This window comes from Cygnus olor, chromosome 1 (assembly GCF_009769625.2).
Source record: "Cygnus olor isolate bCygOlo1 chromosome 1, bCygOlo1.pri.v2, whole genome shotgun sequence".
Lineage (NCBI taxonomy): Eukaryota > Metazoa > Chordata > Aves > Anseriformes > Anatidae > Cygnus > Cygnus olor.
In genome coordinates, this window is record NC_049169.1 from 11,715,267 (window position 1) to 11,741,425 (window position 26,159).

Below are 26,159 nucleotides of genomic sequence, written 5' to 3' on the forward strand. Positions count from 1 at the left end.
ACTTATACTCATCTTTGACAAGACATTTAAAGTAAGTTTCTACATTTCAAGTACCTAACCAATGTAACGAACTTCAGTAGTTCAAAATGTGCTTCCAGCTGGAAGTTTCAAAATCAAGACATTTTAACATGAAATCACTCAACTCTGAAAAGTTTTTGTAATGCAAACAGATCAGCAGTTGTCCAATTCCAATATGACCAAAGGAATTTCTAACATCTTTAAAGTTCACTGTGACCAAAGGAAATCACTAGTAAAGGCTGTATTCATGTTCCAAAAAAAAAAAAAAAAAAAAAAAGAAAAAGGCTAAAAGGGAAATCTGCGAAACTATAAAGCCAATCAGCCTCATCTCGTTCCTCAGACTAATGATACAGCAAATATTCCTGAAAGTCACTTCCAGGTCCAAAGAGGACAACAAGCTACCTAGGAAACACTAGGAAGGATTTATCAAGGGCAAACTGTGTGCAACTAACTTGATACCTTTTTTATGGGGAAACAACTGGTTCTGTGGAAGTAGAACACCAAAGGATCTTATTTACTTTGTCTCCAGTAGGGATTCCAATGCCATCTACCATAGTATCCTTATACCAAATTGGATAAATATTGATGTCGAGGTGTCTGAAAACCTGTATAGACAGCCAAACCTAAAGGCTAGTGATCAATCATTTAGAATCTAACTGGAAGTCAGTTACAGAAGAGAATCTTCAGAAGCTGACACTGGGTTAACACTGTTTAACATGTTCATCAACGACCTTAAAACCAGGATGGAATGCTCCCGCAACATGTCTGCAGGCAACATCAGGCTTGGAGGTCAGGAAGTAGTCAAAGTGTTGGGAGAACAGAGGTGTTATTCGGAGGGTCCTCAACAAACTAGAGCTGACAGGAACCTCGAGACACTAAAATGCAAAGCACTGCACATGGCACAGAATAACCCATGCAACAATACAGGCATGAGAATAATGGGTTAGGGAACTGCCTTACACAAAATGACTGCCGGATCAATGACCTGAACAGTCAGCAGTGAGCTCTTGATGAAATGAAAGTAAGCCACATTCTGAGCTGCTGTACTGGGTCTGTCTGGGATAGCGACATAACAGCCCAGATAGTGCTGTACTTTAGATTTGCGGTTAAAACAGTGTTGCTAGCACACCAACATCTTAACTATCGCTGAAAAGTGCATGCACAGCATCAAGGTTTCCTCACTCTGCCCCTGCCACTAGGCTGAGGTTACAAAATCATAGAATGGTTTGGGTTGGAAAGGAACTTTAAAAATCATCCAGTCCAACCCTTCTGCGACGGGCAGGGACACCTCCCACCAGACCAGGTTGCCCAAAGCCCCATCCAACCTGACACTGAACGTTTCCAGGGATGGGGCATCCACAGCTTCTCTGGGCAACCTGGTCCAATGACTCACCACCCTCATAGTAAAGAATTTCCTCCTAACCTCTAATCTAAATATTCCCTCTTTTAGTTTAAAACCATTCCCCCTTGCCCTATCACTACACAAACTTCTAATGTCCATGTAAAAGGCTTGGTTTTGACACACATACTACTCTTTATAGAGTAGCAACAGTTCTCAGATTCTGAACTGCCACAGAAGTTCAGTACCAGGATATTAATGTAAACAGAAAACAGCACTTTACAGAAACATAATCAAGAACAACGACCACTAACCTCCACAAGTTGCTGATAAATACCACACATTTTGACAACAAGACAGATTCAGGAACAGTAGTTTTATTGGAGTAGGCAAAAATTGATGCATACCTTCCAAGAACCAGGGGGCACCATGACAACATGAACACGTGTAACAGCTACCAACTAGAAGACAAGACCTCTTAACCAACGTTACACTTGCAAAGATACAATTATGAAAGTTATTCGTTACTGTGACACCGGAAGCATTTATAAACTAAACTAATACTTAATCTATAAATAATTAATCGTGCGCTTCAGCACAAATAGGTGTCAATGGTTTAATTTCATGAATAAAACTGATTTTTATTTTGCTTTGGTTTAATATCTTAATTCAGATCATGTGAAAAAAGCAAATCTCCCTTTTATATCTCTGTATTCAAGAAAAATTTTGGAGATAAATGTTACTACAGCATTTAAATTACATTACCTTGTGAAATGCTTTCTGTTAAAAATTTATCATATTTGATTAACTGAGCAGCTCACTGTCAGGACCGGTCATAAAAATCATAAATTATTTTATAATGCCTTCTACTCAGTTTTTCTTAAGTTGATTACCCTTCTTTCTCTACAGTGTCAGCATCAAATTGTACCAAATACCTAGAATTCTTGTAAAAGCCCATTAAATAACACAATCATAGAATGGCTTGGATTAGAAGGGACCCTAAAGATCACCTAGTTCCAACCCCCTGCCATGAGCAGGAACAACCCCCACTAGACCCCACCAGGTTGCCCAGGGCTGCATCATACCTGGCCTTGAACACCTCCCGGGATGTGGCATCCACAGCTTCGCTGGGCAGCCTGTGCCAGTGCCTCACCTCCCAGCGAGTGAAGAATTTCCTCCTAACATCTAACCTAAATCTTCCTTCTAAGTTTAAAAACATTCCCCTTGTTCTGTCATTATCTACCCAAGTAAAGAGTTCCTCTCCACCCTTTTTATAAGCCCACTTTAAGTAGTGAAAGGCCACAGTGAGGTCTCCCCAGAGCCTTCTCTTCTCCAGGCTGAACAGCCCCAGCTCTCTCAGCCTTTCTTCACAGGAGAGGTGCTCCAGGCCTCTGAGCATCTTTGTAGCCCTCCTCTGGACTTGCTCTAACAGGTCCACATCCTTCCTTGTACTGGGGGCCCCAGACCTGGATGCATGGCTCCAGGTGGGACCTCACAAGGGCAGAGCAGAGGGGAACAATCACCTCCCTCGACCTAGTGGCCACGCCTCTGTTGATGCAGCCGGCCTTCTGGGCTGCAAGCACACACTGCTGGCTTATGTTGAGCTTTTTGCCCACCAGAACCGCCAAATCCTCATCCCAATGAGGTCTTCTCCCAGTCTGTCCTCATGTCTGGGATTGCCCCGACCCAGGTGCAGCACGTTGCACTTTGCCTTGTTGAACCTCACACAGTTCACACGGGCCCACTTCTCGAGCTTATCCAGGTCCCTTTGGATGGCATCCCTTCCTTCTGGTGTATCGACTGCCCCACTCAGCTTGGTGTCATCTGAAAACTTGCTGAGGGTGCACTCAAACCCATGGTCTATGTCGCTAATAAAGACATTAAATAGTACTGGTCCCAAGACAGACTGTAACCACAAGACATAACCACAAACACCCATAATACATATGAAAAAAAATTAAGCAACTTACTACAAACCACCTAACATTAATAATGAGCTCTTGGAAAATGCACTCTCCTACTTTACCGTAAAATAGAAATAGTGTTTTTTTTTGTTTGTTTTCCTGCTGTTCTTGTTTTTATCTTGGGTGTGGAGGTTGTTTTTTTTTTTTTAAAGCTTCATGCTAAATTGCCTGCAGTTTGACTAATAACCTTTCTAAAATGTCAGAAAATGACACCTTACTCACTGTCCCATACTGAAAGGAGATTCGCTATTTTTGCATTCCAGAAAGCAGAGCTCAGCCAGGCTTTCAGATAGATGCAGAGCTGCACTGATATAAAATATCCTTTCCTTTATCTCAGTGTGTTCTGTACAGCAAAATGAGAACTGTTGTAGGAAGTATTACACAGGAGCAAGAAGAATTAAATATTCCATGTGACAGCTGCACATAAAATGTCAGAGATGGCCATACTGTCGCAATGAAACCCTATCCAAATTTAGACAGACTTGAATGTATATTCCTCAATCATCTAGTAAAGGATACTATTTATCACTTCTGGTACTGGCATATTTGATTTCAGCTTCACTACTCTCAATAAATTTAACACTGAGAGCCTTATTGGTTCAGACAGTAATATAAAAATATTGTTAGAATAGTAATAATATAAGAGAAAATGATTGATAAAAGGAGATGGCAGTGCTGCTCTGACTAGAAAAGCAGCAGTCTATCAGTTCCAAACTTGAAAGAATGGTGGGGATTTTTTGTTTGCTTGGTTTTGAATGAAAGTAAGTTAACTGTCAGGTCATCTCCACTTTGACAAAAGAAGGCTTTAGGAACTGATGAGTATTTTCATCTCTCTTGCGCACTTGGTGTCCTTTGTAATACATCATAAGAGCTCCTCAGTAAGACAAGTCAGAGGACAACACATAGCCTATGAAAATCCCATTTAAAGCACAGAGTTGTCTTCAGAGCTTTTATTGACATAATCCAGTACATCACATCACCTATGTCTAGTACTCTTATTATACCTGTTTGCCAGAAGGCAGACAGATCCTTATGCTTCATTATGCAAACTGACAATGTGGAAACAAAGTATGTCCACCTTCATCAGCACAACTGAACATAGGAAACAGAACCACGTTTCCTGTATAAACCCCACTATATAGACACTAAATTGTCATTTTTCTTTTGAAGCCAACTTTCAGCTTTGGAAACAGAGGGGAGAGAAAAAAAATGAGGTTTCTTTGTGTGGAAATATCTTTTAAAAAAAAGTATTTAACAGACCAATTGCATGTATAGCATTCTGAATGAACTGAGTAGGGCTACCAACACTTAAATCTAAGAAACAGCTAAACCAGTGTTTGGCTCTCCAAGCTGCTATCAGGCCAATTAAACAATAACTTACTCAAAATATTAAGACAACTATGTGAAATTTCAGCAAACATCACTATAAGCAGGTTTAATACTCATTTACTTTCTAAATAGAGCATATCTGTATTCAAAAATAATTTTAAAAAGTATTTTTGTAATTTGACTATAAATAACAGGTCGGCAAAAACGTTACTTTAAATTACTCTCAGTATCTCATGATTTATTATCCCCCATACTACCCACATAATAAGTATTCCAGAACTACAGATTTCACAAACAAATGTTTTATGAACTCAAGCATACAAACTGATGGTTTTAAGCTCTAAGATCTCGACAGTAACATTTCTAACTTGTGAAGGACTTGATAATTGCTTACTGAAGAAGCTACTCGTATACCAAAATAAATAGCAGTCCAAACTATTTCAAGTACATAGTATCCCTCTTTGGAAGAAACCAACTGTCAAGTGCAACCATTTCTAATCGTACAAAGATATTCCTGGCAACGTAACACAAAAATAAATGTGGATTAAATTTGAGTGAAAGAAATACTTGGTAGAGTTAGACAAAAACTGAAGAGTAGAACAAGGCTGGCTTTGAACTACCAAATCAATCTGAAAAGGAACAGAACCTACAAACAAGTAGAATAGTCTTATATGTTTCCAGAGAAGAGTTCAAGTATGGACAAGAGTAATTAATATAAAACTTTCAATGCGTGCTTGTCAGCTCTTCAGACTGTAAAGCAGACTTGCACCAGACCAACTTAAATAGGCAAAGTTTATATTAAATAAATAAATTGTTGGATTAATCCACTGTAAAGCCTTTTCCCCACAACTCTCCTACCCAGTCTTCCACCAGATATTACCACTTTACAGTAGCAGATACAAGGTGAATGGTGCCTGCTCCTCAGCTGTCCCTGAGGACAGCACAAGCAGAATGCCCAGTGATTTCTGCTGCTTCTGCTATGGGGACAGTAACCTCTTACAACATCACAGAGTTGCCAGACAGCTTGCAAATAGCACCTCTTGAATTTATCACTTCATGAAACATTACCAGAAATGAGACTTCTATTAGAACTCGAGCTGTTAATCATTGTTACTATATTCAAAAACACCTACGTGCCAGCTAGTACAAGAAAAACACAGTGAAAACTTGTTTCTACATATCCACTATACAGGCTGACCACTAACTGAAACATTCTCCCACACCAGCCTCTACACAAATATACTGGTCTCTGGTCTCTCTATACTCCCCACAGAGTTTTTGTCTTGTGCTCCCCCTTCACCCTTTCTGAAACCACATTGACAGTTATGCTTCTTAATCATAGAATGGTTTGGGTTAGAAGGGACCCTAAAGATCACCCAGTTCCAACCCCCCGCCATTAATTTCTTCCTAATCTAAATCTACCCTCTCTTAGTTTAAAGCCATTCCCCCTTGTCCTATCACTGCACTCCATGACAAAGAGTCCCTCCCCAGATTTCCTGTAGGCCCCCCCTTTAGGTACTGCAAGGCCGCTGGAAGGTCTCCTTGGAGCCTTCTCTTCTCCAGGCTGAACAACCCCAACTCCCTCAGCCTGTCTCCATAGGAGAGGTGCTCCAGCCCTCTGATCATCCTCATGTCCCTCCTCTGGACTCATTCTAATACGTCCATGTCCTTCTTGTGCTGGGGGCCCCAGAGCTGAATGCAGGGCCTCAGGAGGAGTCTCACGAGAGCAGAGCAGAGGGGAACAATCACCTCCCTCACCCTGCTGGCCACACTTCTGTTGATGTAGCTCAGGATGTGGTTGGCTTTCTGGGCTGCAAGCACACATTGCTGGCTCATGTTGAGCTTCTCATCAACCAACACCTCTAGGTCCATGTGCCTTAGCATAGTTTCCAGGAGGATTTGCTCCATGATCTCGCAGGGCACAGAGGTGAGACTGACTGGGCTGTTGGTCCCCAGGTCTTCTTTTTTTTCCCTTTTTAAAAACAGGGTTGTTTCCCCTCTTCCAGTCAGCAGGAACTTCACTGGACTGCCACGACTTCCCAAATATGATGGATAGTGGCTTAGCAACTACATCCACCAGTTCCCTTAGGACTGCGGATGTATCTCATCAGGTCCCACAGACTTGTACACCTTCAGGTTCCTTAGCTGGTCTCAAACTTATCTTCTCCTACAGTGGGCAGTTCATCATTCTCCCAGTCCCTGCCTTTGCCTTCTGGGGCCTTGGCTATGTGGCTGGAGCTCTTGCCGGTAGACTGAGGCAAAAAAGTCATTTACTACCTCAGCCTTCTCCATACCCCCGGTGACCAGGTCTCCTATTTCCTTTTGGAAGGGGCCCACAATTTTCTTAGCCTTCCTTTTATCACTGAGGTAACTATAGAGGCCTTTCTTGTCCTTGACATCCCTGGCCAATTTTAATTCTAACAGGCTTTCCTACCCTGATCCCTGGCTGCCCAGACAATGTCTCTGTATCTTTCCCAGGCTACCTGTTCTTGCTTACACTCTCTGTAGGCCTCCTTTTTCTGTTTTGAGTTTGTCCAGGAGCTCCTTCTTCATCCATGCAGGACTCCTGGCATTTTTGCCTGACTTCTTTGTTGGGATGCATAGTTGAACATTAACCAGCTTTCTTGGGCACCTCTTCCCTCCAGGGCTTTGTCCCATGGTATTCTACCAAGCAGATCCCTGAAGAGGGCAAAGTCTGCTCTCACAAAGTCCAGGGTAGTGAGCTTGCTGTGCCCCCTCCTTCCTGCCCTCAGGATCCTAAACTGCACCATTTCATGGTCACTGCAGCCAAGGCTGCCCTTGAGCTTCACATTGCCCACCGGCCCCTCCTTGTTGGTAAGAATGAGCTCTCGCACAGCACGTCTCCTCGCTGGCTCTTCTATTGCTTGGAGAAAGAAGTTATCATTAATGCATTCCAGCCCTGCTGTGAGGTCCTTCCAACAGATAACAGGGTAGTTGAAGTCCCACATGAGGACCAGGGCTTGTGAACGTTAGGCTGCTTCTGTCTGTCTATTGAAAGCCTCATCTGCTTGGTCTTCCTGATCAGGTGGCCTGTAGCAGATCACCACTATAGTGTCACCCGTCCCTGCCCTACCTCTAATCCTGACCCATCAACTCTCTGCCAGCTCCTCATCCATCCCCAGGCAGAGCTCCATGCCCTCCAGCTGCTCACTGACACAGAGGGCAATGCCCCCTCTTTGTCTCCCCTACCTGTCCTTCCTAGAGCCTGTATCCTTCCATTCCAATGCTCCAGTCATGGGAGCCATCCCACCATGTCTCCATAATGCCAATGGGGTCATAGCACTGTAGGTGTACATGCATCTCTAACTCTCCTTGTTTATTCCCCATGTTATGCGTGTTAGCATAGAGACATCTGAGTGTTGAAACAGTTCTGTAAGGGCATCTCAGGCTTTGGAGAAAGTCTCTCCCTCCTGCTGGTCCCTGTTTTTGCCAGCTTCTTATTCACTACCATCTTGCTTTCTTCTAATTCTGTGGCAGCTACAACTGCTGGCAATTTGTGCTCCTTTTCCCCCTTCCTAACTATCTCAGTGGAGTCAACCAAAGGTTTTCTCTTAAAGGGTACTCATTACTTATGAAGTGGCATTAGTCTGGAAATTTCTGCAGCTACTGGAATTTGAATATGTCAGCAGATTTTGAATGAATTAAGAATGAAGCTGTGTGAGTGTTATCTGGAAGAAAATATTTCAGTAACTTAACAAAGCAGTAATGGAATGTGAATCCCAGATTACATCACTGGCTGAAGCTATAAGAGTGACAGATTCTAAAATTGTGACACTGACTCAGATGAAAGAACTGATAAAATTCTCAAAGTTTCAGTAGCCACATGCTGGTTTATTTCTAGAGCAGAATAACTATTTAAACCTACAATCCACTATCTCTTTTCTAAAAAGTGCCTTTACAGAACTGATTATTTCTTCCCTAGTCCTTCAGTACCATGCTTAGTAGGATCTTTGAAATCAATGATACAAAGCAAAACAGTCACTATACTATGTATATATGTATACTTAAGAAAATTGATATTATGAAATGTTATGACAAGAAGCAGTTGCATAGTAACTTATGTCACCATCCTGTATGTTTATCCAAACCTCCAATAATTTAAATACCTCCAATAATCTAAAACTTCCTTAACTTCCTTAGATACGTAGGATACTACTACCATAAAAATATGAGTTATAAAGACCATATTCATTAGTTTAGTACCAAAATAATTGAAATTAAAACAGTTGTCAAACAGCACACGATCGCTAAATGCCACACCACCAACAGGTGAAAGACTCTTAGCTCCAAGTTTATCTAACATTGCAATGCCAAGAGCAGCTTGATAAGACTATTAGTTGACTACTTAAATGCATTAAAGGCCAGCCTCCATGCTACTATCTTCTGAAAGAACTGGCAATCTCCTAAAAATTCAAAGCCCAGACATTTGGTGTTTTTAATGGAATAGCAAGTAACTGATCTACTCTTCAAAATTAAAGACTTTAATTTGTTTGTTAGTTAAAAAGCATAACTAAAGGTGGTTATCTTCTGAGTGTACATATTGGTACGCTCAGAAAAAATAATCACTATATAGTTTGAAGTCATGTTATGAAAGGATATGATTAAAGATATTGTAGAGTGTGAGTTTGAGTGGGTGTTGTATGACCCCACTACATGCCAAGTGCTCCAACAGAAAAAAACACCCTTTTTGGTCTTATGTTTATCAAGACAGCTACTGTCAAATTCAGCCAGCAGAGTACAGCACGCCTAATACATATCATTAAACATCTTGAAGTCCACACTGACCTTTTTTCTTGACAGTGTGGTTGGCCTTCATGGTCTTTTACAGTTCACTGAGCTATAAACACGTGCAAAGATGGGAAGTTCAGTGACTGAGATACCAGAGAGAATGTCTGCTATTAAGAAGACAATCATTAATCACAACCAAAGAAACTTTACAAAAAAAAAATCACAACTGCTACAGAGGTATACATTATGCCAGTTATTCTGGTGGAGACATGTAACAAAAGAACCTGGAATTCACATCTCATGCTCCAGTTGCGATTCAGAACAACACTATTGTAATACCTACAGTTGTGACAGTTCCAATTGTCCCTGCTACCTCAGATTACTGTGTAATGATACAAACAGTTGGGAAAAATCAGAAAGCAAGGTGGTTACATTCATAACAAAACAGAAAGAGATCTCTCATGTAACTATGAACTGTTTTGCTTTGTTGTTTTTTTAAAGCTCTATTTGTCATGCAACACCAAGGCATCATTCGCAAATGAGATAAATGGGTATTGCCAAAGTTTATACCAGGGCAAATGCAGTTATACTAAAGGTCAGTCCATTATTTTAAAAGTAGCGTAATAAATCTTAGTTCACACAAATTCTTAGTCTTCACCCATGTCTACAGAGGTTTTCATCTTGTATAGCTTGAGGACTATGAGATTCATAAAAATGAGGAGAATAAACACATGGACTGTCAATCTAAATTCATGACCGAAAGGTCTCTACCAAGAAGTTGTAGGGACTTACAAGCAACACAGAATGAAATACTAAATGAAAAGGTCTAGCTATCCAGACTGATATTTTTCAAAAACACGTTCAGAACTCCTATTTGTATTTGAACCAGAAGAAATAAAGATTGCATGCACATGTATTTTTCCCACAAAGCTCCCTACAAGCAGAATATTATTTTTGGTTAACACTACTGAAAGAAAAATCTATTTTTCAAATGGACTTTGAATTAAACAACTGGTCTCAAATAAAGCTGAGAAAGCTTTGCAGTTTATCAAATTTCAACCCATTTGAACAGGCAGTCACACCCAACAAGACCAGAAGTGAGAAATAAGATACCTATATAAATAACAGTTTGTTAGCCTCAAACAAGTATTTTGTCAAGGTTAGATCTATTCTAACACCAAAAGGCCCTATGTTTCAGAACAGCAGACAGAAAATAATCTAAGTAGCTTCTCGTCTAGGAAATAAAATGACAGCATTTGCTAGCAAACACTGAGGCACTATAACATATTAGAAGGAATCCTTGTTAATGTCTTTAAGAGCTTTAGAAGGCATATAATGGTTTTGCTGAGAGTCTACCGGATTTAATAAGGATCAGTAACTGAATCAGCATACAGATGAGAAATCCACTTTCGAAATGCTTAAAGAAATTCTAATGCATCAAAAATGCAGACAATACTTAAACGAGCTTTAGCAGCCTACTTGCAGTCACTCTCATACTGTACATCACTGATAGATTCTGAAATGAATGGGAATTCAAAATTACATTTAATTGACCAGAATCTGTAAGTAATCCAGACAGTTGTCTCTTTTACTCCCAGTTCTGTTATTGCAAGCCATTTTACCTCCAATCATAGCCAATTTTAAAATTACATTTCAATACTCCAATCACATTGTACCCCGTTTATAATGTTGGTACGACTTTACTGTTTTAACTAGAGAGTACTATCTCTATTCTTCTGTGTACTCTACTGTTTGGACACGGAGCTGGTAATTATGGTTCTTACCCACTACCATCTGGCTTCTGCAGGAAGCACTGGGCAGAAAAGGACTCTTCCTAATCAAGACTACAACCTCTAAGTTAAAACAGCATTCAGAAGAATAAGGAAACATAGGTTTGACTCTCCTTAGACTTGGAAGGAAACCAAAACTCACACCTCCGTCTTCCAATCAAGTGCTCTTATCAACACACTTCTTGAAAAAGACTGGCACTATCTCCTACTCCAGCAATGTTTTAAAATAAAAGTGGGTTTTGAATGAGCTCAACATGTCCACCGACTGGACCTGGCAGGTGAACACAATTTCACATGATTGTTAATTGAATTGTACAGTAAAGTGTGACAGAGAAATGCAGAAACTGAAAGAATCTCCTTCAGTACCCATTTGCCCCTACAACCACTGCTGCTCATTTCCAGTGCTCCATTTGCATCAGGCACGTACCTCTGCTGCTCACTCTGCAGTTACTGATCCAGGTGCTCGGCAGACCATTATGTTATTATTATCAGTTAAACTGACCACTCCAGCAGCACACTAAGTCAAAACAGGATAGCCAATTTGACTATTAAACCAGCACAAAACTGATTAAACATTCAAAAGTGCCAGAGAGAGGGTAAAACCATTCAGCCAGATGCTGCAAGAGCTCTCTCCTGTTAGCAACACTGAGTTTTTAGACTGGCACAATTGCTTGTGTCACTACATTATTATACAACATACTCTGCTTATTTCCAGCATTCCAATATGGATTTAGAAACAAGGCAAGAACATCATTAGTTTTCCTGGAACCTACTAAAAACACAGAGATTCAGAATTTCCTCCCCATCAAGATGCACAACAATTCATATTATGAGCAAAACAAATTTCATCAGCTCCATCTACATAAGAAAATTAGGTAGATAGATGTATGAGATAAATTATTTTAAAAACTTTGCAAAAGAATGATGGGGTACAGGTTGTCATTTAACTCCAACAGCTGTGCCCCTAATCAGTGTTTTCATATCAAAACCCAGACCATGTTAAGTTCTAAAAGATACTGAGAATTATAAACCTGCTGCACAGTTGCAACAGGAATTTTCATTACAGTACATTGATTTCTTCTTTAAAAGCAACCAGTTTAGAGCAATGATTGTAGGGACTTCCTGTCCACTTCGGTTGCCTAGATACAGTTACATTTCACCAAAAAATGCAATCAGGTACCTTTGCTAAGCATATTATACATTTCAAATGCAATAATACATTTCTAAAAAGCATGTATGGAAAAGTAACGATGTACAGTTTATTTCATAAATTGAAGCACTATATATTCAAATGTTGATTCCTTTAAATGAGTAGTTATATGAAACGTACTTTCTGATTTCAGTATCAGTTTATATAGGTGTATCAAATACTTCAGTTTACGTGCATCTCTTAATACAAATGCATAGCTCTCATATAAACATACAGATGTACATCAACACCTCTACTTGATTTATCAAGTTAATACCTAAACAGAGAAGAAATGGGGTTACTCAGAAGTTCGATGGTCCTTCAATTACTAAAGCCAGGGAAGGAAGGCAATTCATGTGCTTTAAGTTATGTTTAACATAAACATTTGTTAACAAGTCTCTTTAAAGAACTGTTTCTTATATGCTGTAAGTGAAATACTCCAATGGTTCAGATATTGAAAGAATGATATTATGAGAATTTTTTTTTTTATTTTTTTTTTAAAAATCAGCCTCTCTGGGCAGCCTGTGCCAGTGCTCAGTCACCCACACAGCACAGAAGTGCTTCCTGACATTCAAATGGAACCTCCTGTGCTCCATTTTGTGTCCATTGCTTCTTGTCCTGTCAGTGGGAACCACTGAAAAGAACCCAGCTCCATTTTCTTTGCCTCCTCCCTTCAGGCATTTATCCACACTGATGAGATCTCCCTGAGCCTCCTCTTCTGAGGCTGAACAGTCCCAGCTCTCCCAGCCTCTCTTCACAGGAGAGGTGCTCCTGTACCTTGGTTATCTTTGCAGCCCTTCACTGGGCCTTTTCCAGTATGCCCATGTCTCTCTTGTACTGAGGGGTCCAGAACTGGACACAGCACTCCAGGTGCAGCCTCACCAATGCTGAGTAGATGGGAAGAATCACCTCTCTTGACCTGCTAGGAATAATCCACGAGGGTATCTGTGACACTATATGATTTTTAGGACATTTTGCTGGGACAGCATACACAGATACATAGTACTTTACCTCTTGTAACATATTCAAGCTATAGACAGTTCCAGAGATCTTCCAGCTGGCTCTGCAGCTTTGCAAATTCCAATGGCAAAGTCATGATACTGTGAAACATCTTTCAAATTCCCAACTCTAATACTGCTTACAACTACACTGTGAAAGGGTTATGAGCAGACAGGTACAAACATGAAGACAGAGCATGACATATCATTCCTCCATTTCCCATTCTGATTCTCATTTATTTTGTCCTGCCTGCTCCTACCAAACCAACTCAATGGACAAGGAGAACAAAGCATGTTTAATATAAGTCTTTTTACAGGCCAGTCAGCCTCACCTCAAGAGGACGGAGCCAAGCTCTTTTCGGTGGTGCCCACTGACAGGACAAGAAGCAATGGACACAAAATGGAGCACAGGAGGTTCCATTTGAACATCAGAAAGCAATTCTGTGCTGTGTGGGTGACTGAGCACTGGCACAGGTTGCCCAGAGGCTGTGGGGTCTCCTCCTTGGAGATCTTCAGAAGCCTCCTGGACGTGGTCCTGGGCCAGATGGACCCAGAGGGACCTGCCAGCCTCAGTCTTTCTATTTATTGCACAAGCACACATTCCTAGTAGGCAAAGTTGTCTCAGAAAAAAAAAAAATGCTATTTTGTCTCTATTTTCTAATAGATTGCAGTATCTTAACTATCCTTCAGCTCAGAAATGCCTCTAAGTTGAGACACTTCAAAAACTGCATTTTTTCCCATAGTAGTTCCTGCTCTCACAAGTTTAAAGTCCCAAGTTTTCAAACTAGCCTTTATACACATTATGAGCTTAAATATTTCTTTTTTTTTTTTGCATACAGAATCTCTCAGGTGAAGCCAACCGAACTCCATTTAGAGAATAACAAAACAGTAATTTACACAAAGCCTGAGACAACAGTAGGACACTGAACAAACAAGAGCAATAAATAGAACAGCTGAGCTCAGTAAAACTGGTCAGTGACTAAGAGTCAGCCTCAGAATAGCAAGTTTTCCATCAATACAGGCTCTCCTATACACATTTTGGAAAAAGCCTTGTAATAGCTAATTATCAAGTCAGTTCAGATCTTTATGGCAGCGTTTCCATGGCAGAAAAATTTTCACACTTAACAGAACATCTTAAATCTCTCTTCTCTACTTCCAGCTTTCTACCTTGACATTTGCCAGAAAGCACATTACAGGAAACACTGCAGACATCCATCAAACCCAGCAGCAAAACTTACTTCAGAATTTCATGCCCTCTGAAGCAGACTGATGGCTTGGTTTCAATATATTTGGCCAGATTTTAGGATATGCCCGCTACTCATTTCTTCCTTCTGAGAGTACCGAGACAACTACAGGGTAAAATACAGCAGCAATAGAACAAGGTACTTCAGGGATACGATTACATAAATCAGCATGGCCTAACTCTACAGGAAAAGCTTGAGTTCAAGTGCCAACACAACTATACAAGAAGTTGTGCTGTAACCTGCAGTTAGTTAAAAATGGCTCTTCACAAAAAGGGGTGAGCTTCAATACAAGATCATTTCAGTGAGAGAATCTATAGGACTGAAGTAAGCTGTCATATCAGCACAATGATGGTACAATAAACTGTGCTGCCAGAGAAGGTAAAAAGAAACCAATTAAGGTACTGTAATACAGAATTTGTGTTGTCTTGAGGCAATGTTCACGCTGGGAGTCAACTGCTTTACTAAAAAAATACCTTACTGGAGCTTTTTTGGTTTCTGATTCAAGAGGGGGAAAAAACATCAAAAAAAAAAAACAGTGTTGCTTTTAAAAGACAACTAAAGGGAAAATAATCTTAAGCATAAACACTGGAAATAATTGTTGCATAACTCTTAAACCCCCCCTCAAGAAATATTTAACGGTTGATACAAAAGTTAAATTAGTTTTTATATATGTCCATAAACTACACCTTTTAATCAAGAGAGAAAAAAGGACAGTCACCACTGCTGGTATCATGGCACAGTACAAAATACACAGTTTCTCTTTAGCCATTTCTAAAATCATTTCTTCCAGTGCAAGCCATTTCTTTCAGTGTATGCTGTACTGAAGTGAATTTTTCATCAGGATGTTAAAGAATTAAAATCACAATGCAATCATAAATGGTGATTTTATAAAGAAACTTTCACAGTGAAAATAATTTGCATTGTAGTAAAGAAGTCTATATGCACATCAAAGACCAATATTATGATGTTGCAAATTATTACACCAGCATTAAAATAGAAAGAGATGAGCATAAATACCCAAACTGCAATTATACAAACATGACTGAATGGCTGTGTTTTCTGCACATGCATGAGCCTCCTTACACAAAAACAAGGGGAATTATTACACTATGAGAAATATAGTAATTTTGACTTTATCCTTTGAAATTGTTATACTCAGTACTAAGGCTTGAGGATTACATCAATTTAATTACAAGTCAGATATAAAGGTCCACATAAATAACATCCTGATGCCATAGTCCAGCCATATCATATTAAAATTCAAGAGAGCTGCTGTTTCAGAGCTCCTCCTAGAAAGCACCTAAATCTAAGCAGATTATATAGCAGAAAGTCTGCAAAACAAAACAAAAAAGGAAAGGAAAGAAAAAAAAAAGGAAGGCACAAACTGTTAGTTTAACTTCAGTACTTGGGAAAGTTATGGAGAAGATTGTCCTGGGAGATGTTGAAAGGCACTTAAACAACAAAGCTATTATCTGGCATAGTCAACATGAGGTCATGAAGGGAAAGTCCTGCCTTAGTAATTTGGTCTCCTTCTATGACAAGGCCTCCCACTTAGTGGCTGAAGGGAAGGCAGCAGATATAATCTTTCTGGATTTCAGTAAGGCCTCTGATACCATCCCTCACAGTATCCTTCTGGACAAACTGTCCATCTGTGAGATAAACAGGGTGATGCTATGCTGGGTGATGAACTGGCTGTACGGCAGACCTCAAAGGCCTGTATGGGGGCTACAGCTGGCTGGTGGGCAGTCACTAGAGATGTTCCCCAGGGCTCATTTCTAGGGCCAGTCCTGTTGAACATTTTTATCAATGATCTGGATGCGGGAGTGGAGTGCATTCTTTGCAAGACTGATGATGATACCAATCTGGGACTTGCTGTTGACTCCCTGAAGTTACAAGAGGCCTTACAAAGGGCTCTAGATAGATTGGAGCACTGAGCAATCAGCAACAGCATTAAATTCATCAAAGGTAAATGCCAGGTACTGCACCTGGGACAGAGTAACACTGGACACAGGCATAGAGTGGGAAACGAATGGCTGGGGAGCAGCCCTGCAGGAAGGGACCAGGGGTGCTGGTGACAGCAGGGTCAGCATGGCCCATCAGTGTGCCCTGGAAGCCAAGAGAACAAAGGGCATTTGGGGGGTTCATTAAACACAGCGTAGCCAGCCAGCCAAAAATAAGTGACTCTCCCACTATATATTCTCCCAAAGCTGGTAAAAGGGCAGGAAGGCATGTCCTGTGAAGAGAGGCTGAGGACACTTGGGTTGTCTCGCCTGTAGAAAAGGAGGCTGAGAGGTAACCTCTTTGACTTCTGCAATGCCCTGAGGAAGAAAAAAAGGAGAAGCCAATCTCTCCTCCACGATAAGCAATGATAAGACACATGGGAATGGCACAAAGCTGGGCCAGGGGAGCTACAGGTTAGACACCAGGAAAAGTTTATTTACTGTGAGTGTGGTCAAACACTGGAACAGGCTTCCTAGAGAGGTGGCTGATGCCCCATGCCTGCCAGCATTCAAAAGGTATTTGGGCAACAATATGCTTTAACTTTTGGGTTTTTTTGATCAGACGGTTGGACTTGATGATCTGTGTAGATCCCTTCCAATTGAAATACTCCATTTTAAACAAAAAGTAACATTAACCACTTACGAAGGTATCCTTCGTAAATATCTTATAGATAGACAGCTGCCTTCGAAGATAAGACAGGAGATATTGTCAGGAATGTTTTAGACCAGTACAATCAAAGCTGGCATAATTTAATAAAGATGCGGTCAACACCTCTGAAAGGTACAATATATATTTGTGAGAACAAGGCTTGAGAGCTTCTGTAAATGGAGACTTCTAAATTCTTTTAGGTTTTCAAGTGTGGAGAAAGAATACACTGGAGGAAAGGCAAGAAAAGGAATGATACAAAAAGCACTTTTTTCTTCCCCATGGTGCAGCCAGGTCTGGAGGAAAGCAAAGACTGTGAGGATGCTGCTGCTGGAAAGATGAGTATGCAGTGGGAGTCAATTGACTAAGCAGAGATATGCAGGTCTGGAACAAAAGAAAAGCAGCTAGAAAAAATGCTTGAGATGTGAAGGTTTAGAACTGAATGTAATTCTAGTTAATGCCTTAAGCATCAGGGAGAACTGCAGTGAAAAAGATTAAGAGCAGTACTCTGCCTTAAACTGAAAAATAGGTTAAGAACATGACAACATTGTTCCAGTATGAATCACGAGTATCTGTTCAGGAATGGAGAAGTAGCTGAGCTGGTCACCAGTACAGAAGTATCTGGTGAACTAAAATCTGGACGCATGATTATCTAGAAAGAGGACACAGAACTGCAGTTGTCAAATGTGATCTGTTGCTTCCTGGTCCCCAGGATCCACTCCTAAAGAATGTGCAAGAAATACCTTCCTGAATGCCTTCTTCAATGAGCCTGAACACTTGATTTGCTGTATTAGGTGAGAAATGTGATAATCCACAAATCAGATGTGCTAATCCTATAAACTCATACTGCCAGTTTGAATGTATTCATAAAACTTGATGAGTTAACCTCATACCAGAAGGCTTTATTCTAAATGAAGTACTGCCTGTTCTCCTGCAGTTGGCATAAATTCAGTCTTATGTGCTCTGGCTAATTCAACAGAAATGCACTTGCAAATCCACACCTGATCTGGATCACATGTATATTAATGCAGCACACAGACCAGTCACAGAGAGCCACCATCTCCTAACATGAGTAGAATTACATTTGTTCTGCAAGCATCATTGTAGGCTTTTTTTTTTTTTTCTTCTGAACACCAAGAGTTAGAAAGATGGGGAATCAGAAGACAGGAAGAACATGGTTCAATTGCCTCCCTTCCTTGGAAGCCAGCCAAGATAGAAGATATACCTAGTGTGAACTACTTCTTTGAAAAGCAGTATATACAAGTTTATCTGTAAGAAACTACAACAACAAAAACACAATAAAACTAAATATTACTTCAATCAGGAAATAGGTATACGAATGGTCAACTTGATACAAATGTTAAGTGCTTAAGAAAAAGTGCTTTGTATATTAAATTTGTAGCAGTGGACACCATATTAGACTGCACTTAAATTTCATGGGAAGTCTAAAAATATAAGTTTCTTCATCACAAATAGGAGATACATTGATCCCAGATGAATTTAAATGAAACATGCTTGTGTATTTAATGATTTAAAAGTAAAATAAAATCACCAAGCTCCATGTACAAATACATTTGCCAGCTGGCTTACAAATTATGTGCTCATGTTCAGCTTCTAATAACGAGGATGACTCTCAAATTTTACAGAAAAGGTTCTCCTGCTGTTAGCATATCACATTAAAGCTCACAGAATTACGCGGTTACAATATTATTTTACATGGATAGTGTTTCAAAACTAGGATTTTTATTCCAAGAACTGATGCATGACCTACAGTCAAATTTGTACCAAATGAGGTACCAATTTATAGACGTGATGAAAGAAGTTAGATAATCCAAAGCAATAGGACTTTGAACAGAGTAAGTCTGGCTGCTTCTTCCTAGAGACAAGACAACAAAATACAAATCTAACATAGATCAGTGATATTATTCATAAACTCATGGTTTATGCACAGCAATGTTATACCTCTCTCAAATCATTGAAATTTTAGAGAAACCTTTAGAAAAGCTTCTAAATTTAGTTTTACTCCATTATATGCCAGAAATAGACTGATTATAATTATAACCATATCTTCCAGTTGAACATACTAATTCAAGTCTCAGTAGGATTCTCTAATGACCATACAAAAGAACAGTTTTTACAGATGCTGGAGTAAAACTTCTCCTTGGGCCAATAGGTTTATAGCTACACATTCTTTTTCCACATAAGAAAGGTATTTTAGATGCTTCTCACACCACGTATTTTCCTGCCAGCAGACCACAACTTGTACTTTTCCTTTTATTCGGGTATCTTTTTAGCAGAACAAGCCCATAAATAGATGCAGGAATACAACCGAGTTGATGATCAACTATGACATATGGGCAAAGCAAGCAATTCGGAAAGCGAGTGGTGAGAAGAGACTGACTCTAGTGGAAGTAACTTAAAATAGTTTTACCATCACATAAAACATTTGCATAACATTTAAGACATCTGACACAGTTGCAAGGAAATTTAACAGGAAAACTTTCATTCCAAGAAAACTGAAACACACAGACATATCTATGGGTGTATACACAAAACCTCAATCTCAGTAAACATTTATGGAATTTTGTGCTTAAAAAATTATTCGAACACTGGTCCTAGAAGAAGTTAACCTGTTAGTTTTCACACCTCATTTTAATAGGGGAGGGGGAAACATTATACCAACTGAGCTGTACTATGAGGAAATACATGCATTTGACTCATATCCTATGATTTTCTGAGATTCCGGGAAAAAAAAAAAAAAAAAACCTTCCTCTAAAGCTTTTTTGTACTAGAAAGATTTTAGAAAACAAAACCATAACTTTATACATGAGAGCATCAAACTACTAAAAACCATTACAAAATTAATTCTTGAATTTAAAGCATCTTCCTATAAAAAGAGACTTTATCTATATCCACAGAATATTTTAATGACTACCAAACTACATGTACTCAAAGTTCTAAAAACAGAACAGTGAAAATCTGAAAAACATTTTAAATGCCTTGCCAGAGCACATACAAATAGTTACTTTGGCACCTTCAAGACATTTTCTGCAGTACTACTACTGATCAAACAGAGGACAACAACCTCTCCATGCAACAGTCTGAGGCTTCCAAAGTTGCACAGGAAGAGGCACACTACCAACCAACAGCCTAGAAAGCAAACTGGAGAGAAAAGCTTTGTTTCCGTCATAAGCAAGATTTTAAAACTATACATACGTTTTAGGATGCTTGCTTTTCCCAGACTAGGCTTGCCTCACCTCTGCATGTACGCATGAAAGTGCTTCAGTTTCCTGTACCTGTCTGGGGCTATTTTAGAAGTTTGCAGAAGAATGAAGTTACTTAAAAACTGTACATGGTACGTGGCATTGGTAGTAAATAGACCACTGTAGATGAACACTGTAGGAAAATAAGTTTTAAGAGGAGTGAGAAATTGAGTAGTACTTTAAGAAAACTGTAGCTTCAGGAGGAAAAGGGCACCTAAAAAAAAAAAAAAAAAGCAGAAACTCCACAGCTTTTTAGCTCCAGGCTAGAAGGACCCAGTCTGGTTTAACCATAAAGCACATCACACAGGACTCCTTATCTCCTTATAACATCAGTACAATACTAGTCTTGCAGCACTCATACATCCATAAGTTGTACAACAGTTTGGGTCCTGCACAAAGATATTTCTACTTTAACCTTGCTTCCTTGTTTCTTTTATAGCAATTTTAAGAAGCAATCTTACTTGTAGCTCTCCACATCACCATACCAGTCAAAACACACAAAACAAGTAGCTCCAAGTACAGATGAGCAAAACCCCAAAACACATGATGGTGTATAACGCGATTCGCTACTTTACACGTTTTATAATCCCCATCAAGGTTTTACTTTACGTTTTTGGGCTCCAGCAACTCCCAAAAGGATGCAAGAAGTTGCAGGGCGCCTTGCCTTCCTCCCCCTTGACACTAGGTAAGGTCTTCAAGAAGCGTCCAGACCAAACGCCCCCCACCCCACAGCCTTCTGAACCCCTCCCAGCTGATGCACACGGAGCCCCCCCGCCCGAATTTAAGCAGTTAGCCCCTTTGTGATGGATTTAGGGCCTCCTCTGAGCAAACAACAAGCCCTGAACCCTTTCCCCCCCAACCCCAAAGCGCCTCCGGGAGCATCCCTCGGAGGGGGAGGGGGGGGGTCCTCGGCGGGTCCTCGCCCACCTCAGGTCCACGGGGGGGGGGTCCCCAAAGGGGTGCCCCCACCCCACAAACCCTACAACAAAGGGGGGGGGGGGGTGGGGCTGCTCCCCGCCCTGCCCTTACCCAGGAGGAGCAGCTTCACCTCCCGGGCCGCCTTCTCGCCGTCCTCCCGCAGGTTCCTGTCGATCATCTTGCTCCTCTCCACCGCCGCCTTGTCCTCGGCGCTCAGCGTGCAGCCCATTTTGGGATGGGGGCTGCTGCTGCTCGATTTCGACGGGGAAGGGAAATTAAAAAAAAAAAAAAAAAAAAAAGAAGAAAAAGAAAAAGGGGGGAGGGGGGCGATGTCGATCTCCTTCCCCCCCTCCCTCGCTACAGCGCACGGAAGCGTTCACCTGGCACGTTTAAGAGTAGGAAGAGAAAAAAAATATATATATATATAAAATAAATAAATAAATAGGGATTAAAAATAAAGAAAAAAGAGAAAAAAATAATGAAAAAATAAAAATAAAGAAAGAAAAATATAAAAACAGAGAACAAAATAAAAAAAATCAATAAATTTCAAAAAAAAAAAAAAACACAACGAGGGGCTGGGGTGGGCTTCCCCAAAGCCGTTTCCCGGGGAAACGCGGAGAAGGCAGCTGGGCTCCCGGAGGCTGGAGGCCGGGCACCGGGTACCGCCGGATCTCTCCCGCCCGCCCTCCCCGCCGCGGAGCTGCCGCGCCCCCGCCCCCGCCCCTCCGGAGGCGCCCGGCCGCGCGCGCCGCCCACACGGCGGTGGGAGGGGGGAGCGCGCGCGTGCACGCGAAGGAGGGCGGGGCGAGCGCGGCGGGGCGCGGCGCTGATTGGTGGAAAGAGAGATGAGTGACGGGGCGGGGAGGAGAGGCCGCGTCGTGCCGCGCCTCTGTGGCGTCACCGCGCGGCCCCGCTCACCTGACCGCGGCGGCGGGGGGAGCGGTTGAGGGTGGGGATGTGGTGGTGCTGAGCGGGAGGTTCCATTGTGCTGAAAGGGGAGGGGGGGGTGGGGGGCGGACTGGGTCGTGCCACCGCCCGACGCAGGGGCTCCGCAGGCTGAGAGTCGCCTTGTAGCGGGGAGCCTGCTGTGATCCGGCACGGCCTCGGTCGCCGATGTCCCTGCGTTATGTCCCCTCACGACGCTTCACCGCACGTCCCGGCGGACCAGTCCCCCATCTGCGCGCCAGGGCGGCCTTGAAGCCGTTCCCCCGCAGCCTGTGGAGAGGCCCCTGGTGGAGCAGGCTATCCCCCTGCAGCCCATGGCTCCCACATGGAGCAGATCTCGACGCTGCAGCCCGTGGAGGAGCCCCTGGTGGAGCAGGCTATCCCCCTGCAGCCCATGGCTCCCACATGGAGCAGATCTCGACGCTGCAGCCCGTGGAGGAGCCCCTGGTGGGGCAGGGGGATGTGGTCTGCGGAGGCTGCTCTACGAATTTTGGCAACATGCAATAAACTACGTTAATGTTCCTTAAACTGAGTCTTTTTTTTTGCCCATTATGGTAACCAGTGAGTGATCCCCCTGTCTGTATGTTAGCACACAAGTTTTTTTTTTTTTGTCATATTTTTCCCCCCTCTTCTGTTGAAGAGGTGGAGGGAGAAGCAGTGTGCTGGTGCTTGGGCTTTTTGATGGCTCAGTTTTGGCCACCAGCAGGTCCCTTTTGGAGCTGGCTGGAACTGGCTCCTAGAATCATAGAATCATTAAGGTTGGAAAAGTCCTTAAAATAATCTGGTCCAACCATCCCCCTACCACCAATGTCACCCAATAAACCATGTCCCTAAGCACCATGTCCAACCTTTCCTTGAACGCCCCTGGGGACGGTGACTCCACCTGCTCCCTGGGCAACCTGTTCCAATGCCTGACTCCTCTTTCTGAGAAGAAATGTCTCCTCTTTTCCAAACTAAACCTCCCCTGGAGCAACTTGAGGCCATTCCTTCTAGTTCTGTCACTGGTTATCTGTGAGAAGAGGCCGACCACCAGCTCCCTACACCTTCCTTTCAGGTAGCTGTAGAGAGCAATAAGGCCTCCCCTAAGGCTTCTCTTCTCCAGACTAAACAACCCCAGTTCCCTCAGCCGCTCCTCACAGGACTTGTGCTCCAGGCCCTTCACCAGCTTTGTAGCCCTTCTCAGCGCACGTTCCAGGGCCTCAATGTCCTTCTTGTACTGAGGGGCCCAAGACTGAGCACAGTACTCGAGGTGCAGCCTCATACTCATAACGTACAAGTAACGTGCTCAAGACTCATAACGTACAAGTCTATAAAACAAACAGGATAAATTAAGGTTCATCTTCTCCAGTGAGTGTTTAGGTTTGTTTGTTTCTTTCTATAGGATCTCAATGCTTTCTGCTCACAGAATGGGCTCAAAAAGAAAATAGTTTCGACAGCACAAGTGATGTTTTAGCAGGAGAATGCAAAGACTAAGTTAGGCTCAGCTTTTACTACACTAGTTAAACTAGTTTTTTCCCTTATAATGCTTAGCCTTGATGAAAATGTGTATCAAGTGTGCAATTGTTCCTGGGTGTGTTGGATTTTTTTCTTTATACAGACCTTTGAATGTTGGCACTGGTTATACCATAAGTAGTGACATAAAATGAAGTACATAAAGCTCATCAGTTAAACTGTGAATTAAATATGTTAAACATTTTCTTGTTAAAAGCATGTATGCAACCCTTTCTTAAAGAAACCCTGAACAATATTAATTATTATGACTTCATAAGACCTCTGAAACATTTCATCTGGTTGTTCTTGGTTGTGCTACCTCTATGAAGAGTGTCTGGGCAGTCAAGAGGTGTAAGTATTTTCTCTGCCACCAACCAATTGCCCTCCTGAATGGTTCATGCATGTGACAGAACAGTCAGGCACAGCTAAAAGGCAACAGCAGTGTGTAGGAACACCTCCTGCACTAATGGGTAGAGTGTAATGCTGGTTAGCAGTCTGTCTGCTGAGACAAAATATGATGTAAAAGGGGGGGGGGGGGGGGGGGGGGCACTGAGTGACATGAGAAGTGAAAAAAATAGTAATGTAATGAAATTATATTTATACCAAGAAGAAGGGAAAAAGGATATAGAAAAGTATAAGGCTGCCTGTACCAAAGGAGTTCATAAAATTGCATTTACCAGGGCCTACAGCCTTGTTCATAGCAAAGTACTTTCTGAAGACAGGTCAGCGGTTGGCAGACTCAGGCAGACTCACATTAGACAGTGGTAGCTGCTGGGAAGAACAAAAAGCTGCCTGCTACAGCCCATTTTGTGTTCTCCTGTGCAAGTTTCCACAATGGTACCACAGGGTAAGGGTTTTCATATAACAGGTCAGCTCTTATACGTCATATATGATAAGCTAGTCTTAGTTTAGGGTTCCTCATGTCGCAAAGTGACAGATCAAAACTGCTGGTAAGGAAAGAATTAAGTTAGGAAAATTAATAAGCTCAGGGGTAGTTTCCTGATTTAGGAATAAAGGATAAAGAATTATTTCTGAAATAAACAACACGTGGTTGGGATACTGGCAAGTGAAAGCAGGAAGATTAAGGGATAAAAAAAAAAAAGTAGTAAGCAAAGACTTTGGTAAATAGAAATATGTGACAATGAGAGACACAGATGTTATAAGGATGGAGATACTACAAGTAGGACACCCCAACTTTGCATGGATTTTATTTCATTTAATTGTGCCTAGTGCACATATTTTTATATTTTTTTTACTATGAGTATCTGTTACAGATCTTTCTATACCCTTCTTGCTCATTTAACACTTTAATAGGCCCAAGTTCATCTTTTTTATCACCCATTAGCAAGAAAACAGAAATGGTATCCACTTTTTTTACACTCTTAACTAGTCTTAAGTATAAACAGACTTAATTCTCTTTTTGGCCCTATTGATCTTAAAAACACTGTATTTCATAACTGGGGACTTTTCTACTACCTTTTCCTATAACAATCCTGTGGATAGGATGTACCTTTTTGTTTATTAACATTCCCAAAACTAGAGCTACTGCTGAAGCTTGCATGTGTTCTCTCTGACGTGTGTGTTACTTGTGTTGAAATTTGCAGCCAATTTGTACTGATATTTAATTTTACAGGAATAGAAGTAGTACTCATTACAGCCTACGTATGATTCACAATTATTATTTCTTAATAAAAAATAAAAGAAAAAAAGATAAAAGAAAAAAAAATAAATCTTTTCAGACCTGTTCACCAATCTCAGTTTTTAGTTCTAGTTATGAAGTAATGCTTCAACTGATACCCGTTTATATTCCAGAGCTGCTTTGCATCAGTAGAAACTCTCAGGATCATGGAATAATACATACTCTTTTTGGAGAGCCCAAGAAAGTTGAACAGTAATTGTACTGTTTTGGCCAATATTCAGAATAAAGTTTGTTACTGCAATACTTTCCACAAATAACATCTTACGTAATGTTAACTTGTAGAGCAGTGCAGGCCTGAATCTACATCTGGAGCTAGCATAGGTCTTTATTTAGTGGCAGAGGCTCACTTCTGGTGATTTTCAAGTATCTTCTTTTAATCTAAAATAATCTGCTGTATAGTAAAAGAAACTGCAGTTAAATATAGTCTGTATTTGGGCAATACACCATCTATCAGTTTTATTTCAAAATGTCAGGAAACTGTTTGCTCTAGCACATTGATTAGAGTTGTTTCAAAGCAGTACAGTTACATGAAATAGTATATGTCATCCCTATATTTAGAATTATACAGCTTTTTTCC

The 26,159-nt window shown here is 41.2% G+C and overlaps 1 protein-coding gene and 1 long non-coding RNA gene across 3 annotated transcripts in view; one reads left to right on the forward strand and one right to left on the reverse strand.

Annotated features, from left to right (window-relative positions):
* GNAI1 (G protein subunit alpha i1) overlaps window positions 1–22,165 on the reverse strand; it is a 37,405-nt gene extending 15,240 nt beyond the window's left edge. The window contains exon 1 of one of the 2 annotated variants that reach the window (XM_040548691.1): window positions 21,559–22,165. In XM_040548691.1, coding sequence (XP_040404625.1) covers window positions 21,559–21,676 — 118 coding nt within the window. In that variant the 5' untranslated portion in view covers window positions 21,677–22,165. The remainder of the gene's footprint in view (window positions 1–21,558) is intronic. The other variant, XM_040548695.1, reaches the window with a different exon arrangement.
* LOC121065713 lies at window positions 770–21,367 on the forward strand. The gene is made up of 3 exons (XR_005817274.1): window positions 770–781; window positions 8,068–8,070; window positions 21,154–21,367. It is a non-coding gene; the product is annotated as an uncharacterized LOC121065713 (long non-coding RNA).
* Window positions 22,166–26,159: the final 3,994 nt, after the last annotated feature.